The sequence below is a fragment of the Nothoprocta perdicaria genome, unplaced genomic scaffold, assembly GCF_003342845.1.
Source record: "Nothoprocta perdicaria isolate Ctin4 unplaced genomic scaffold, notPer1 scaffold_50, whole genome shotgun sequence".
NCBI classification, from domain to species: Eukaryota; Metazoa; Chordata; class Aves; order Tinamiformes; family Tinamidae; genus Nothoprocta; species Nothoprocta perdicaria.
The window spans coordinates 419,266-434,163 of NW_020455755.1; the positions used below are offsets into that span (position 1 = coordinate 419,266).

The 14,898-nt window shown below is 60.4% G+C and overlaps 1 protein-coding gene across 2 annotated transcripts in view; it reads right to left on the minus strand.

Annotated features, from left to right (window-relative positions):
- Nucleotides 1-11,138, minus strand: part of RAP1GAP2 (RAP1 GTPase activating protein 2) — a 24,930-nt gene extending 13,792 nt beyond the window's left edge. Inside the window, exons 1-3 of one of the 2 annotated variants that reach the window (XM_026047982.1) lie at nucleotides 11,089-11,138; nucleotides 9,268-9,384; nucleotides 3,980-4,015 (exon numbers count right to left, since the gene is read on the minus strand). In XM_026047982.1, coding sequence (XP_025903767.1) covers nucleotides 3,980-4,015; nucleotides 9,268-9,384; nucleotides 11,089-11,138 — 203 coding nt within the window. Of the gene's footprint in view, nucleotides 1-3,979; nucleotides 4,016-9,267; nucleotides 9,385-11,088 lie in introns of those variants that run through there. The other variant, XM_026047983.1, reaches the window with a different exon arrangement.
- Between the last annotated feature and the right edge of the window lie 3,760 nt (nucleotides 11,139-14,898).

The window sequence follows — 14,898 nt, forward strand, 5'->3', positions numbered from 1 at the left end:
GCCGCCGCTGAGCCCCGCGCAGCGCCCGCCCGGCTCCAGCTGCCCCTTTTTCCGTCCTTTTAACCCTGAAAAGGGCCGAGGGAAGAGCAGGGGTGCCCGACGCTCTCCAAGCGGTCGAGAACGCGGCCCCCCACGCTGCCGCGCACTGACTGCTGTTGGGGATTAGCTGCCTTTTAAGAGCCTTAAACGAGCAGAGACTTAATTTTTATGGTGAAGCTACGATATCACAAACATTGCTCTGATGCTGACGCTGAGGTTGCAATGACAGGACCCTGGCAGAGCCTTTAGAGGGATGAAGTTACCACAACTTTGAAGCCTCAGCAGAGTGAAGACACTTTCCCCACGCAGGCCCGCATTGCACACGTGCTCCCCCTGTGCCCTTCCCCTCCTGCTGCCCTGATCTGCAGGGGAGGCAGAGTGGTGCTGGCTGCATCCTCACATGAGCATGTGCCTCGGTAGGGGATGAAGACACAGCCAGGCCCAGGGCAGGAGAGCACGAGATCTGCAGACAGGACTGCTAAAACACGGGCATCTATCCAAGGCCTGGCACCACCACTGGGCAAGGACACAGCCCTCAGCCCCACTGCAGGTGGAGAGGAGAAAGGAGCCCCGTGGTTCCCGCAGCCACCGCGCTCCGTCCCCACGCAGTGTCCCATGCACCCCGTCCCTGCGCTGCCTGCAGCTCCTCACATCTGCTCTGCGCCAGCTGCAGCTCTGCAGCCCCTGTCTGCAACCACCACCTTTCAGGTGATTGACACTACTGCAGCTCCAGCCACTTCCAGGGAAGCACCGCAGGCCCGGCTCTAGTTGTGCATCACGCTCAAACCAGTCAAAGTGCCCTTCATCTTCGCAGCAGTTTCTTTCCACTCTACACTGCAAGTCGGCTGAGCACACGTGGGACCTTGGGTCAATACCTCTATCCACCACCTAGAAAAACGCGGCTGCAGCAGCCGTGCAGCACAGAGCCGAATCCCAGTGCGTTTCGACATGAATGTCCAGGTCTCAGCAGCTCTGGAGCAGGACCACAAAGCTGCAAGGGGCAAAGCTGGAGCCCTCTTGGAGTAGTGGGTCCCTTCACTCCATGGAAAACGGCAGCAGCTTCCACTCAGGAAAGGCTGACAGATTTCTAAGCAATAGCAAGCAACCAAGCAATCCCATTTCCATGCCAAATTACATCAATCCTCCAGCACCTCATTAGCTCCATTTAATGGGGTGGGTGGTAATTTTAAAGCTTTCACCTATTGCATTAAACAGAGCTGTGGGTTTGGCTGAGTCTCCCCGGGGGGATGCCCCCTCCCTTTGCCAACAAGTTAAGCATTAATCCTCTGCTGCTGTGCACCCAAGTGCCTTGGTATTGATTTTTAAAGACGCTCATTTCTTTCATGTTTGGCAACAGAGGACGCTGAGGCTGGCAGCCGCCTCTGGCCTCCAAACAACCAGGGCCGGGACTCCACTCTCGGGGGCTCACGGACGGGCAGGACCTGGTGCGGCCCCCATGCGGCTCCCTGCACACACATATGCACGTGCATGAGCACACATGCACACACATGTGCACAAGCATGCACGCTCGGGTTTGCCGACAAGGACGTGCTCCGGAGGTGGACGCAGGTGTGCAGATTTTGCACGACCAGTGCAATGCCTAAATAACCTTGGAGATAAGCAGCTGCCACCTCTTTGAAAAGTCCTGACATTTTTGCTGCAGGGAAAGCAGTTTTGCAGCTAACTCAAAATCTTCCCCCCTGAGCCATTGAGCACTCGTCTCAGCCTGAGCAATTACACGCTGGGATTAATAAGACACCAGGGTGGCTGGAGAGCTTGCTGGTTCCTCCTGTGTGCAGTGCTATGGAAGATGGTTCTGAAAACCCTACGGGTGACAGGATCAAGCCTCAACCTTGGACTGTAGAGCCTCCCCTGGAAACACAATTCCACTGATACTATTAGTGTTAAAATGCCTGCATCTATGGAGCAACTTTGGCTCTTACTCAGGTGCCTCAGTGAGGTCAGGCTGCAGAAGGGCGCATGCAAACAGGACAGGCTTCATTTATTGGTAGCAATTCTCTCCTCCAAATGCAAAGAGCCTTTATCCCAGTGCACACTCTTTCCTTCCTAGTCTGATTGCAGCATCATGCTCTATGTCCCCGAAAAACACCCAGAGCTGCCCTGCCTGCCCCCCAAGTGCCCCAGCACTCACAGGGCGCAGGGCCGCGGGTCTGCCGGGTGCAAAGGTGCCAGTGCTGAGGGACACACAGCAGCCACCCCATTCCTGTGGAGCCTCTTGCTTCAAGGGGATGGAGCCGGAGAGCAACGAACAAAGGGTGCAAGTGACAGGGAAGGACGAAAATAGCACCCAAGTTAGTGCAGGAGGAGCAGCCGCATCCCCGATTCCCTGGCATGGGAAGAAAAGGACTGCAGCACTCGAATGCTCGGGAAAAAGCGATTACGGCATTTCGAGATGTGCTGCCAGAGGAGGATAAGACTGCGGCCTGTTTTAAGGGAAGTATCACAAGAAACAGAGCTTTCGATTACGCAGCATCCAGCCCCAAATAATCTGATTAGAGATTTGCTTTATGGCTCGGGCTGGAGAGATGGAGGAGACAGCAGTGAAGCAGAAGGCAGGTGGTTGTTCCTCCCCCGAGATGGGACATTGCGGAGCAGGGGAGCAGCCACGGGCCACAGGGACTCCACAGCACTGTAACGCATGAGCAGCAGGGAAGGTCAAACACATCTCAAATTAGAGGTTGGGACAGAACACCACAAGCTAGAGGGGATGCTGCCGATCACCTTCCCTGCTCGTGCTGCCCATGCAATTACTGCCAGTGATGCTCAGTTGCTCCATATGGACGGAGAGGAGATGCATAGGGGCCAAGGTATCAGCATCCACACTCGGATGCTGCAGCACGGGATGGAGCTGTGTTTGGGCAGCTCCTGTCCCTGCGAGATCACAGGAACCGACTGCCACGGATCCACCTCCTGCAGCGGTGCAGCTCCTGGGGCCGGCTGCGGGCCTGCGCCCTCCCCTCCCAGCAGAGACGAGCTCCAAGAGCTCGGTGTCGGATCAAACTAAATCGAATCAAGGGAGGAAATGAGCTGGCAGCACCCATGACTCCCCACACTCTCCCAGCCACCCCGAGCTGTGAGCGCCTTCGCGCTTGGCATCGTGGCCGGAGGCTGATGGGCACTAGCCCTCCCGCAGCCTCTAACATCGGTGCTCCCGGCCGCTCTGCAGAGCAGACCCACACACCCCAACAACCCAGGATGTCGGGAGTCTCCATGGCCCCAAGGCACTCCTCAAACCGCACCGTCCATCGCTTCTGGAAGGGGCAGGAGCAGAGGTTGGTGCGGGCAGCCTGGCCAGGGCGCAGGCCTCGCGCAGCGGCGCCGGCTCCGGAGGCTGCAGCGGCGCTGCAGGAGGATGCCCCCTCGTGGGGGCTGTGCCACCCGGCATGGCCGCCGCTTTTCCAGGGATGGATGGAAAAACAAAGCGGCCCGAGCTCCCGTGCCCAGGTGCTGGACACTGCTCCTGTAGCAAAGGCCGCACAGATCTTGCCTCTGTTCCCCCCCTGGGTGCCACGCACTCCCCACGGCCACACGCAGCTGCTTGTGCAGTGCCTCAGCAGCCGCTCTCCTTGCGGATAGGAATGTCTGCATTGCTATGATCACCTGCAGAGGTGCCCAAACGGCTCCTCGCCTCCCGAAGGACCTTTGCTGGTGCTTGGTGGTTCTCCCCATGCTGCCCAAGAGACTCAGTCAGAGTCTCGTGGGGATCAAGGGGCAGTTGGGGGGCGAGGGGCTGATCCCTATGCCAGCACAGCACCGTGCTGGGTTCTTTCTAAGGCTGTGGGAAGAAGCACACTGCGCGTGTCGTGTGTCTGGCTGCAGCGCGGCTCTGCAGACTGGCCCCGGTGCTGGGCAGACACCCTCGCCCCGAGCCCAGGCTGGGCAGCAAAGTGGCCTCGGAGCTGGGGACACGCACACTTACTTGATCTTCAGGCTGGCGAGCATTGTCTTGTCGATCCTGGCGGGAGAGCAGAGGAGAGATGGTGTTAGCAGCTCCCTCGGGACACAGCGAGCACCGCGCAGCCCCATGGGACATGAAGAGCCCTGTGTGGCCATCGGAACACGATGAGCACTGCATGGCTTTGCGGGCCACTCCATGCTGCCTCTGCCTGCCTGACCGTGCTGCTAAGTGCCCATCTCCACAGAGCCGGTACCCATTAACAGCAATTAAGGCAGATCACTGCAACGGTCTCCACATAGAAAACCATGGCTTTTGGCAGTCGCTGCTAACACTCTATTTCTGCCATGCAGAACTAATTCCCAGCTAGGAAAATAAGGTGGGAAGCACCGTTTGTGCAGCGTGAGCACTGCGCGCTGCCAGGCCGCTGCAGCGCTTCCCCGCTCGCTGCTGCGCCGCGGACGCCCCCGCCGCGCTCGGCCCCCAGCCGCGCCGCTCCCGCGCCCGGCGCCGCAGCACGTGACCTGCCTAAAAATAGGCCTGGGCACCACTATTACCACTTAATATTTAACGAGCCCCTCCAGAGCTCACTGATCATTAAGCCATGCTCCGCCTTGCTGCCGCCGGCTGCAAAAGAACCTGTTGCCCAAGCGGTAGCGCGGTGCGGCCGGGCCATGGGGCAGCAGCGAGACACAACACCCGGAAGGGAGCACACGGGCAAGATCACGCCATGCTCCTTAGCCTGGGATAAAGAGGACAAAACAGCAGGACAGAGCGCCCGTGCGTTGGGTACCGCGGTGGCCGCGAGGCCGGAGCTGGTGCCTGGGGCTGCCAGCGAGCGAGCGCTGCCCCGCGCACGCGCGGCCGCAGGAAGGGCGTTCCGGCAACCCGCCAGCCCAGCGCTGCGGGTAGCAGCACGGCCGCTTCCGTGCACCAACGCCCAGCGCGCTCCCACGGGGCTGGCGCTGCACCCACGGGCATGCATGGGGACACTCCCGGCACCACAACGTGAAACACAGCCCTCGGAGCACCCCAGCATGTGCCATGTCCATGAAACATGGTCCCCGGGAATGTCCTTGCACTGCACTGTGTCCATGAAACATGCTCCCTGGGAGCACCCCAGCGCCCTGCGGCAGCTGGAGCACCACCACTGCTGCCAAGCCCTGCCCCCAAGGAGCCGGCACCACGCTGCATCCTCCCAGTGTCCCCAGGAGCATCCCAAGCCCATGCCCGTCACCCTGGCAACAGAGCCCTGTGGCCACAGCGTGTTGCTCAGTGCATCCCACATGCACTGGGGCTCCCAGCAGTCCTGCGGCTCCCACTGGGATTCAGGATCCTGGAGCAGCTCTGCCCATGGGACAGGGAGGTAGCAGGAGCTGGGGGCTCCTCACCCACAAAACAACCATGGCCGTGGCAGCAGAAAACACACACGGTCTGGGACAACAGGGCCCTTTCCCTGAATTTCTTCCATGCAGAGAGCAGCTTGGAGAACAGGGCACAGGACCATGTGGTTCCACTCCAGGAGTCCAGCCCGGGCAGGATGGTGCCAGCGCTGCAGCAGTTGCGACCTGGCCATGCTGCTGGGGCTCCACTCGCATTGGGACGGCAGCACCAACAGGAGCAGCGGCCGCACGGGGGGATGGGGTGGTAGGGACATGGCCCAGCACCCCCGGGAAGACCGTGGGGCTCGGCCGGCCGCGGCTGCACCGCTGGGCTCCCATGGGCAGGGAAGGGGACGCGAAGGCACCCACCAGCCGTAGCCACCGAAGGAGACGCTGCGCTTCCGCTGGAACATGGTGGCTGCTCCACGGGGACGCGGCAGGACAGGAGCAGGAACAGGAAAAGGAGCGGGGCCGGCCCTGCCCCGCGTGTCCCGCAGGTCGGGAGGTGGCTGCCGGGACAGAGCTGCGAGTGCCCCATGCGTCAGCGCCTGCCCTCGGGCGTGCACCCGCACTGCCACAAAAACTGCCGTTTCCTTTGCTCTCCTCCCCCTGCGCTTTTTGCAACCCTTTGTGGCCCAGTCGCGTTTCCCTTAATGGCAGGAGCACTGCACAGGGCCCCAGGCAGTGTGGCCGCCAGCTCCACTCAGCCCGTGCCCCGCGCCCAGCATCAGCCCTCTCCCAGCTGCCCTCTTCAGCGGGGTATCTCACACCCTTGGGCCCAGAACTGGGAGGGGGACACGCGTTTCCCCAGCTCCTCAGTGTGCAGCAACCAGCACAAGAGCGTGGGAGAGCAGCCACAGCGCCAACCCTGCCCATGTGGACCTCGAGGAGCACAGCGAGGGGCACAGCAAGGGGCACAGCGGGCCGGCCTGGCGGCTTCCTGGTCAGGGGCAACATTGCTCGGCTCTGCACCCAGCTCCACACCCGGCTCCGCACCCCTCTCCAGCCCTGCTGGTCCCTGGGCACCACGGCACCCTTCTGCGGTTGCGCTATCTCCAGCTGCAGGCAGCACGTGGCTTCCTGCAGAGCCCAGTGCAGCAGATCATCACCAAGAATGGGCTGCCAGGAAAGCAGGGAGCGCAGGCACCTCCAGCGGGAAGGGGCGCGAAGCCCCAGCAAAATATTCGTCTGACCACAACAACGAGAAAAAGCTCCAGCAGCTGCATCTGAGCAGCTCTGTGGACATCAGGGCATCTCAGAGCCCCTCCAGTGCTATTTAAACAATCCATGGTTCGCTACAAATTTGGAACTCCTAAATTAAATGTGCAGAGCTGCATGCTTTCTCTCTCCTGCTGGAGCAGGGATGCAGTTCCCTTGGGAAACCTCCACTGCCCTCGCGCCTCCCGTTACCTCCCGCCACTGCTGTCTGCACTGAGTGCTAGAAGGAGATGCTGGGAGCAAAAACACATGTTAGCATCCCGCCAGCAGCAGTGTGTCATTATGTTTGACACCCCCAGGCATGCATGCGCATGCAGGTGTGTACATACGGCTCATGTGCATGCTGCGCCGCCCGGCGTGCAGCTGGGCGGTAGGGACGCGCTGTGGTGGGCTCTGCGGGAGCAGCCGCCCTGCCCGCGGCCGGCAGCGTCACCATGGCTACCTGCACATCGGCGCGCAGCGGCACCGGCGCTGACCAGGAGCAGGAGCGCAGGCAGGCGCCAGCGCGCGGGGCAGCGCCAACCTGCGGGTGGCTGCGTGTCATTGTGCAAACGAGACGCCAGGCTTGGACCTGGGCCGTGCAAACCCCACTGCACCTCCTGACATCACCTGCACGTCACAGCACTTGCAGCAGGTTTTGCAGGATCTTGACCAAGGAGCGGCTCCCTCTGCCTGGCAGCAGCAGGGAGGCAAATGCTGAGCCTGGGCTGGGTGATATTCCCCAAAAATGAAGAGGTTGGGGTGGCTGCCCCAGTCCAGCCTCAGCAGGAGTCTCTGCTCATGCTGCAGCTGCAAAGTGCCCAGTCTCCTGCTGCCCTGTGCGCCACGTAGCCAGCAGAACAGGGAGGGAGAGAAACACAAGCAGGAGCCCAGGATGAACGCAGTGCCCGTGGCAGGGCTGTCGTGAGCTGCCCTGCAGGAGGGCAGGGCAGGAGGGAGCTACCCACCCGAGCTGCTCCGTGCACAGCCCGCGCTTGCACCCGGGAAGCGCGCATGCTGCTGGACCCTGAAGGAGACACCCACTCTGGGCCACTGCCAGCGCTTGGTGCGTCGTGCCGGGAGGACAGATGTTCCCTCCCAGCAATGCTAAAATGAGCAGCCTGAAATAGAGCAGCGTGCACAGCGGAGGCGGCAGGCTCGCCTGCTTGGAGGGGACCAGCAGCATCGTGGTGCCATGCCAGCAAAGCGGGAGGGATCAAGGGCTACCCCCCCCAAGCAACCTTCAGCACCCCAGGGTGCTCCAGGCATGGAGACTCCTGCTGACAGCAGCGCTGCAGCACCCGGCACCTGGGGATGCGGCCCCAGAGCTGCACAGAGCCACCCTGCCCCGAGCACCAGTGCGCAGAGCTGCAGGGCTCGCGGCTGCACTGCTGCCCGCACCACCCGCCCGGAGCAACGCAAGGGTGCACGGAGACCTCCCTGCCTTTGTTCCTGCTTGCTCTGCTGCCAGCCCCGCACGCCGCTGCGGCGCTCTGCGCCTGCATCCTGCCGCGCCACATCTCCCTGCACCGCATCCCGCTGCGCCAGCTCCACCGCCCCTTACCTGGCTCCGCTGCAGCTCCCCTGCACTGGAGCAGCCCCGCGTGCGCAGAGCGCGGCAGCCACGCAGCCCTGCAGCCCCGCAGCAGATATCGCCTCGCTGCTGGCAGCGCCTCTGCCCGCGCCGCCGCTGCCGCGCGCCGCGGCCGTCTGGCGCCGCACCAGCACGGCCGCCCCCGCGAGGGGCCCTGGCGGCGCCGCGCCGCACAGAGCGCCGCCGTGACGCGGGCGGCTCCGGGCACGGGGCTGCTGCAGCCCCCTCCGCACTGCTGGCAGCAGGGAGCGGAGCAGGGAATGGAGAGGGGCTGCTGCGAGTTGGGATGTGCCCAGGACTGGGGATTCAACCCCACAGTGTCCGTTGGGTAGGAACAAAGGGTTGTTTTGTTAAAAATAAATAAATAAGCAAATAAAAGCAAGCGCCTAGATAATGGGGCAAAATTCATGGATTCCATCCTGAAGCTGGAGGTCAGTCCAGCACGGGAGCCCTGCAGGAGCCGTTCTGCTGTGGCCGAATCAACAGCACAACCTGAGGAGGGGGAAAGCGGAGCCTCCAGGGCCAAGACCTGCAGGCGCTGAAGGTCCCTTCCCACCATGGGGACCAGCCGAGAGCCAGCAGGTCCCAATCGCAGTGGGTCCCGAGGGTGTTGTTGTGGGGGAGGCAGGGCCTGGTGCAGGGGCCCAGTGCGGTGCCCACTGGGCTGTGTCCCCCTCCTTGGAGGCACCAGCCACATCGGGCTTGTCAGCCTCTGCAGAGCGCAGCCCCCCGCTGCTCCCCACACGCTGCGGTGCTCTAGGACAGCAGCGCTGGCCTCAGCCCCTTGAGTGTCCCCTGCTAAGGGGGGCACAGGCAGATGGGTGATGCGAAGGCACTGTGGCCATCACTCCGGCCATGCAGTTCTGGGTGGATAAATGTGCCAAGGCTGTCAGGGCTCCAGCAGCAAGAGCAAGAAGCACGAGAGGTTGAGAGAGCAAATGAGGGTGTTAATCTGTACCTTGCACCTCTTCAACCCCCAGAGTCTGGCCTGACACCTCCTACTTGCTGCCACTGCCAGGGTGCCCAGGCCCTTGTCTCAGATGGGAACAGGGTGTTTGTACACCCGTGACACTAGGGCAGTCCCGGGAGCATGCGGATGCCGATGCCGATGCGGTGCCGGCCACGCAGGAGTCCCGTACCTGCTGGGCGAGCCCAGGTCGGCCCGGCTGACGATGCGGTGCTGCTGGGGCGAGTGCAGCCACTGGAAAGCAGTCAGTGTCCTCTCCTCGATGCGGAACCGACCCTCCCGCACATACCTAAAAATAACAGCGAGCGGCTGAAATATTCATCAGTGCCGCGTGGCCGGGGGGAGGATGCAGGGCCAGCAGGTTGGAAGGGTGGTCGGCCCTGGCAGCTGCCACAGCCCCAAGGCACAAGGAATGAGAGCAAGGGAGTCGCAGTGAGGAAGCTCGGCCCTGGGAGATGCTCGTGTCGCAGGCGGCAGCTGCGAGGCCTCCTGGAGCCACTGCACAGCAACATCCTACAGCGTCCCACCGCCCATCCCCGGCCTGGCCACCACTGCGTTGTGCCGTCCTCAGCACGGCTACTGCCTCTGCGACCTGGCTATCGTCCTTCTAATGGTGCTCTGACACCAGACCAGATGCTGAGGATTATTAAATAATATGCACGTGATGACTCGGAGGTTGCTATTTCAGTTGAAGCAGGAGTGCCTATAGGTACATGGGTGCATGGGCTGCTGGTCCCGTGGCTGAGCCCCCCACAGCAATGTGGCTCCCTGCTCCCAACGGGGCATTCTTGGGGCTCCCAGTGTGGCACCAAGATGAAACCCAGAAAAGCCAGACCCGAATCATGGGTCAGTTTCCCTGGCAGAGAATCTCCCTGCTGCTTTTCTCCCGCCAGGACAAGGGCAGCACCTGCTCCACACACAGCCTAAGCGTGCGAGGGGAGCCCTGCAGTGCGGAGGGAGATGAGCAGGGCACCACGGCAGCCTCAGCCTCCCCCGGGATGCGCAGGGCCCTGGTCCCTGGTGGGGTGTGGGGCTGCTGCCCGGCAGCTTCGAGCGCCCGCCCTGCACTGCGGGGCCAGCGCCAGCCCTTGCGTAACCGTGCCAGGGTTGCAACCCCGAGAGTCCTCCCATTCACAGCGCAGCACCGCTACCGCATCCTGCTCAAAAGTCACACGCTTCGGACGTCACAAACTCCACAATGAAATATTAAAAGTACCGAGAGCTCGTTTCCCACGTCAGCCCAGCGCTGCCCCCCCGAGCCTGGCGCGGGCTCAGCCTCTGCAGCCTTCACCCCCAGGACCATCACGAGCCCCTGCTCCTGCCCAGGACCTGCCTGCAGGACCAGACACTCCTGATCTCCCTGGCTGTGGGGGGATGCCCCAGTACCGGGAGCACCTCTGCTCCTGACCCTCTCCTGCCTCTGCTGGAAACCCAGCACGGAGGATCCCTGAGGATCCTGCCCAACAGCAGCGACACTTTAGTGCACCTTCCCTGCGCTGCTGCACCCCTCCACCCAGACACCTGGGACCATTGCACTGACACAGAGACCCCCAAACACCCAGCTGATGCTAGCTGCCCCAATCAGCAACTCCCTGTTCAGTGGCAGGGTGCCCTGAGACCCCTCACCTCCCTGCGCAGAGATACAGTCCCCTTGCAAAGTAACCCCCCCAGCCCCTGCACAGCCTGAAACACAGGGGCTGCTGCTGGGAGCCCCAACCCTCTGAGCCCTGCGAGTCTCCTGTCCCCTCCCTCCTGCCCCCAGGACCTCAGACCCTCCTAAACCCTCCTGCTCTGCTGGGGCCTCCCTGACCCTCCCGAATCCGGCTGCTCTGCTGTCTCCCCTGGGCCCTCAACCCTCCCAGCACTGGGACTCCCTGGGACCCCCGGTCTGGGACTGCCCCCCGCCCGCCCCGCCACCGCAGCCCCAGGCCCCTCCCCGCGGAGCCGCCGGTCTCCCCGAACCGCAGCGCGCGGCGCCGGGCCCCGCACTCACCAGCGCACCAGCTCCCAGCGCCGCTCGCCCGCCGCCTTGCCCGAAGCCATGGCCCTGGTGCCGGTACCGGGCCGGGGGGCGCGGCCGAGCCCGCGGGCTCGGGGCGGGGCGGGGCGGGCCCGGGCGACGCTTCCCGGTGCTGCCGGCGGCTCGAGAGGCTCCGGGAGCCCCGGGCGCCACCGCCCACCCGGGCGCAGCCGCGGCGCTTCCCGGCGCGGGGGGAGGAGGCGGCGCCCTTCCCGGTGTTCCCGGCGTGGGGAAACACCCAGTGCCCAGGAGGGGACGCGGGGCGCCCGCCCGGGCGCTGTCCCGCTCATACGGCTGTGTCTCTGTTATATAAACTCCCTTGTACATCACACGGTGCCCAGTTCCCCATGCAGGCGCTTTTGGAGGCCACACCGGCTGTTTACCCAAGTGGCTCATGCAAGTAAACAGGCGTCAGTCTCTGTTTTGTCTTGCAGACTTGGCTCTAGAAGAGCAGCCCCTGCTTCTTGTGCTTTTTGCAGGCCTACGAAATCTAAAGATTGTTTTTCTTGATTGATTTTTCTTTGGAAAAAGGAAAAAAAAGGAAAATTCTAAAACAATAGAAAATCAAAAAATTGTTGTGTTCATATGATAATGTCTCTGGCACCTGCTCGTTTGTTCTTTGATGTTGCTGGTAGTCCATGGGTTTCAGCTGGAACTTCTGGTCAGGGTCAGCACCCAGGAAGGGGGTGCAACGTGTCCCCTGTGTCCCCAGTGCCTCTGGGTACCAGCACACAGGAGCCCTCCCTGCCTGATCTGCCCAGTCCTGACCATGGAAAGTGCAGCCCTCCTCTTGTGGGCTCTGCAAAGCAACGTCCCTTTGAAGAACGACAAATTGAATTACTTAGCTCAAGCAAACATCCTTGCAAGCCTCCAATAACTTCAAATCCCCGTGGAAATGTTAAGCTAATGTTAAATTTATCAAAAGCCTCTAGCTTTTAGCCCTGCACTACTTTAAGGAGCTTCTTATTACATTCTTCAAAGCAATTAAAAGACACACACACACACCCCAACTCAATTAGGCTGAAAAATAATAGTTGAGGCAAAGTTAAAGTCACATTTTTTAATTAAATGCAGAAATTGCCTTAACAAGCAATTTTGGAGAAGGCAAAGCTGTGATCTGAAAATATTCTACCCTCCAAGGGAGGGTGTGCAAGCACTGGACACCCAGGGGGGTGGGCAAGGTTGGACGCCCAGGGGATGGGCAAGCGCTGGACGCCGCAGCCATAACCGGGGCTGGTGCCACTAGAGGTCAGTGTCAGGTAAGGAACCGGACGCACGCTGGACAGCCGGGCTGCACACGGGCCCTGGGTGGCTGCTGCTGCCTACGGTGCTGTCAGCAGCTAAAGCACCTCTCTCAGATATCTTCAAATAGCTTAAATGTCTATCGCATTTTCTAAAAACAAAACAAAAAAAAAAAAAAAAAGCCATGAGTCTCTACAACAAAACCCAGGGCAAGGTGAGGAGCTCGGAGGAGCCCCCGGAGCAGCCCCAGATGCACACAGACTGGGGCTCTGAGGACCATGAGTATGGATCCCGGTGGCATCAGTGCCCGCCTGAGTGCTGGGGATCACCCAGCAGCAGGGCCAGCACTTTCCTGTTCTAGGAATCTGACCTTTCCCATTCTAGAAATCTGACCTTTCCCAGTGTGCATGGGCCAGACGAGGAGCAGGTGGCTCCAGCAGGGCTGGTCGGGGTTGGGGAAGGCTCTGCACGGAGCGCTGATCACAGCGCGACAGGGACCCGGCAGCTCCCTGGTGCTGAGACAGCATTTCCAGCTATTTCTGACAGTTTGTTTTTATTATCTTCAAAGCCTGAAGGAGGAGAAAAGGTGTCAAAAGATTAAAGGCTGCCACACACTTATTAGAAGGTGTCTCAGTGTAATTATTCGGGTATTCACTGGCAGATGGCAGCGCATGCAGGTTCATTATGCTCTGCTCTGAGGCGCAGGTTTTGTGCTGGTGTGTTGGAAAGGTGCCTCCCGCTCGTTAGGCTGATCACAAGCCATCCTGATCACAAGCCATTAGAGGAGCAGCCCCCAGCGCGAGGAGGGGACAGGAGCGGGCACTGCCGCCCTGCGCTGCAGGGATCACAGTCACCAGAGGCACCAGCTAAGGGCTGGACAGGTCACAGACCAGGCAGAAGAGCTGGGGCCAGGTCCCTCAGACCTGAATGCTCCCAGTTAAACCAGTTCACTGTGCAATGGGGTGTGAGAGCGAGAGATGTTTAGCGTTGCGTGCTAGCAGCCCGTGCATGGCAGCTGAGCCGAGCCGCTAGGTCACCACTACAGAGGCGATACGCTTTATCCACGTGCTGTTCTGGGTGCAGAGGATGCATCGTGTTGCACTGCCTTCCCTCCCTGCAGCGTGATCTATCCCAGAGCAATGACCTCATTTAAAGAGGCAGCTGTCTGTCCCCGAATGTCTGACCTTGATCATTCGCAGGCTTGTCTTTTAGTCAGTGGAAAATCAATGAAAAATGTACAAAACTGGTGAAACATGATGCACTCAGAAATCACCCTGTGCATTTCTCCCCCTCCCACTGGCCTCCCTATCTATAATTCGCTGCTTCTAAAATATGCTAAGTGTCAGGGAAGTGAAAGTGAGACATTAAAGCCAGCAGCCCCACAAAAACAGGGCTAACACCGCAGTGAGACGGACAAATGAAACCTTGGCAAGTGTTGGTCTGATGATATCAAATGGGTGAGAGGTGACCTCAAGGAGACAACACTTCTCTGAATAGGAAAGTCTACACCCTCTCCATTCACAGAAAAACTTATCACCTCCTAACAGCTTGTCATTCCAGGAAGAACTCATTTTTTAACGAGAAACAAGTATAGAAGATGCCCATGAGGACCAGTTTGGATGAGGAGTCAGTGTATGGGCATTAGGACACACTGACACTTTCAGATACACTTTCTGGGGCCTTAACAAAGATATTTGAACAATTCATTGCAAATCAGGAACTATTGTATGCATGTATGGGTGCCTAGACCTTACCACTCACCTTTCCTCTTAATTTGATGACTTTCTTTCAGTGCAAATGTAACTCACTCATCCATAGAAGAGATGCAGATTCCTAACTACAAACTCAGCCTTCCTCTGCGCACAGTCAGCAGCAGGCCCTGCAAGGCAATGCCATTTTGCAGCTGGTAAAGTTCTAACACACAAGTTCTGACAGACAAAGAAAGACAAATGGGTACTCCAGGCAACGTCCTGCAAACCACCTAGACCTTTCCAGGACACCTTGCAACCCATGCATGTGCTATGAGATGTACAAGCCATGGTAGGAAGAGCACTGGAGACTGGTACATAGAGAAGAGGAGCAGCTTTAGGACATGGACGAGAGTCCAGCTGAGTGGGGCTAGGAACATTGAGAACCCGGCAGCAGGTTTTGGAATAAGAGGACAGAAGTGGCAGCTGCTCCGCAGATACGCAGAGAGGACTCTACCACTTCTCTCTGTTCCCCCACCACCATGTGACATGGAAGGCACCACTTCCCTCTAAAACAGACATGATTCTTTGGCAGTGGAGCCCAGCTGCTCTGCTGTAACAAATGAAAGGGTCCAGAGAATTATTCCCTGGTTCCTCTTTCTGCCTGGGTGTACGTCCCTTCCTCGCCGCCTCTCTGACTGCAGCTTCTGGGAAGCTGCAAGCGGGAGGGTCCCTGCGGGGCCGGGGGTAGCCGGGGGGCCGAGGCCGGCGCCCGGCGGGCCCCGCTCAGCACCGCGGACAGCGCCCGGCGCCCCCGGCACCGCGGACAGCGCCGGGGCCCGGGCCGGCTCCG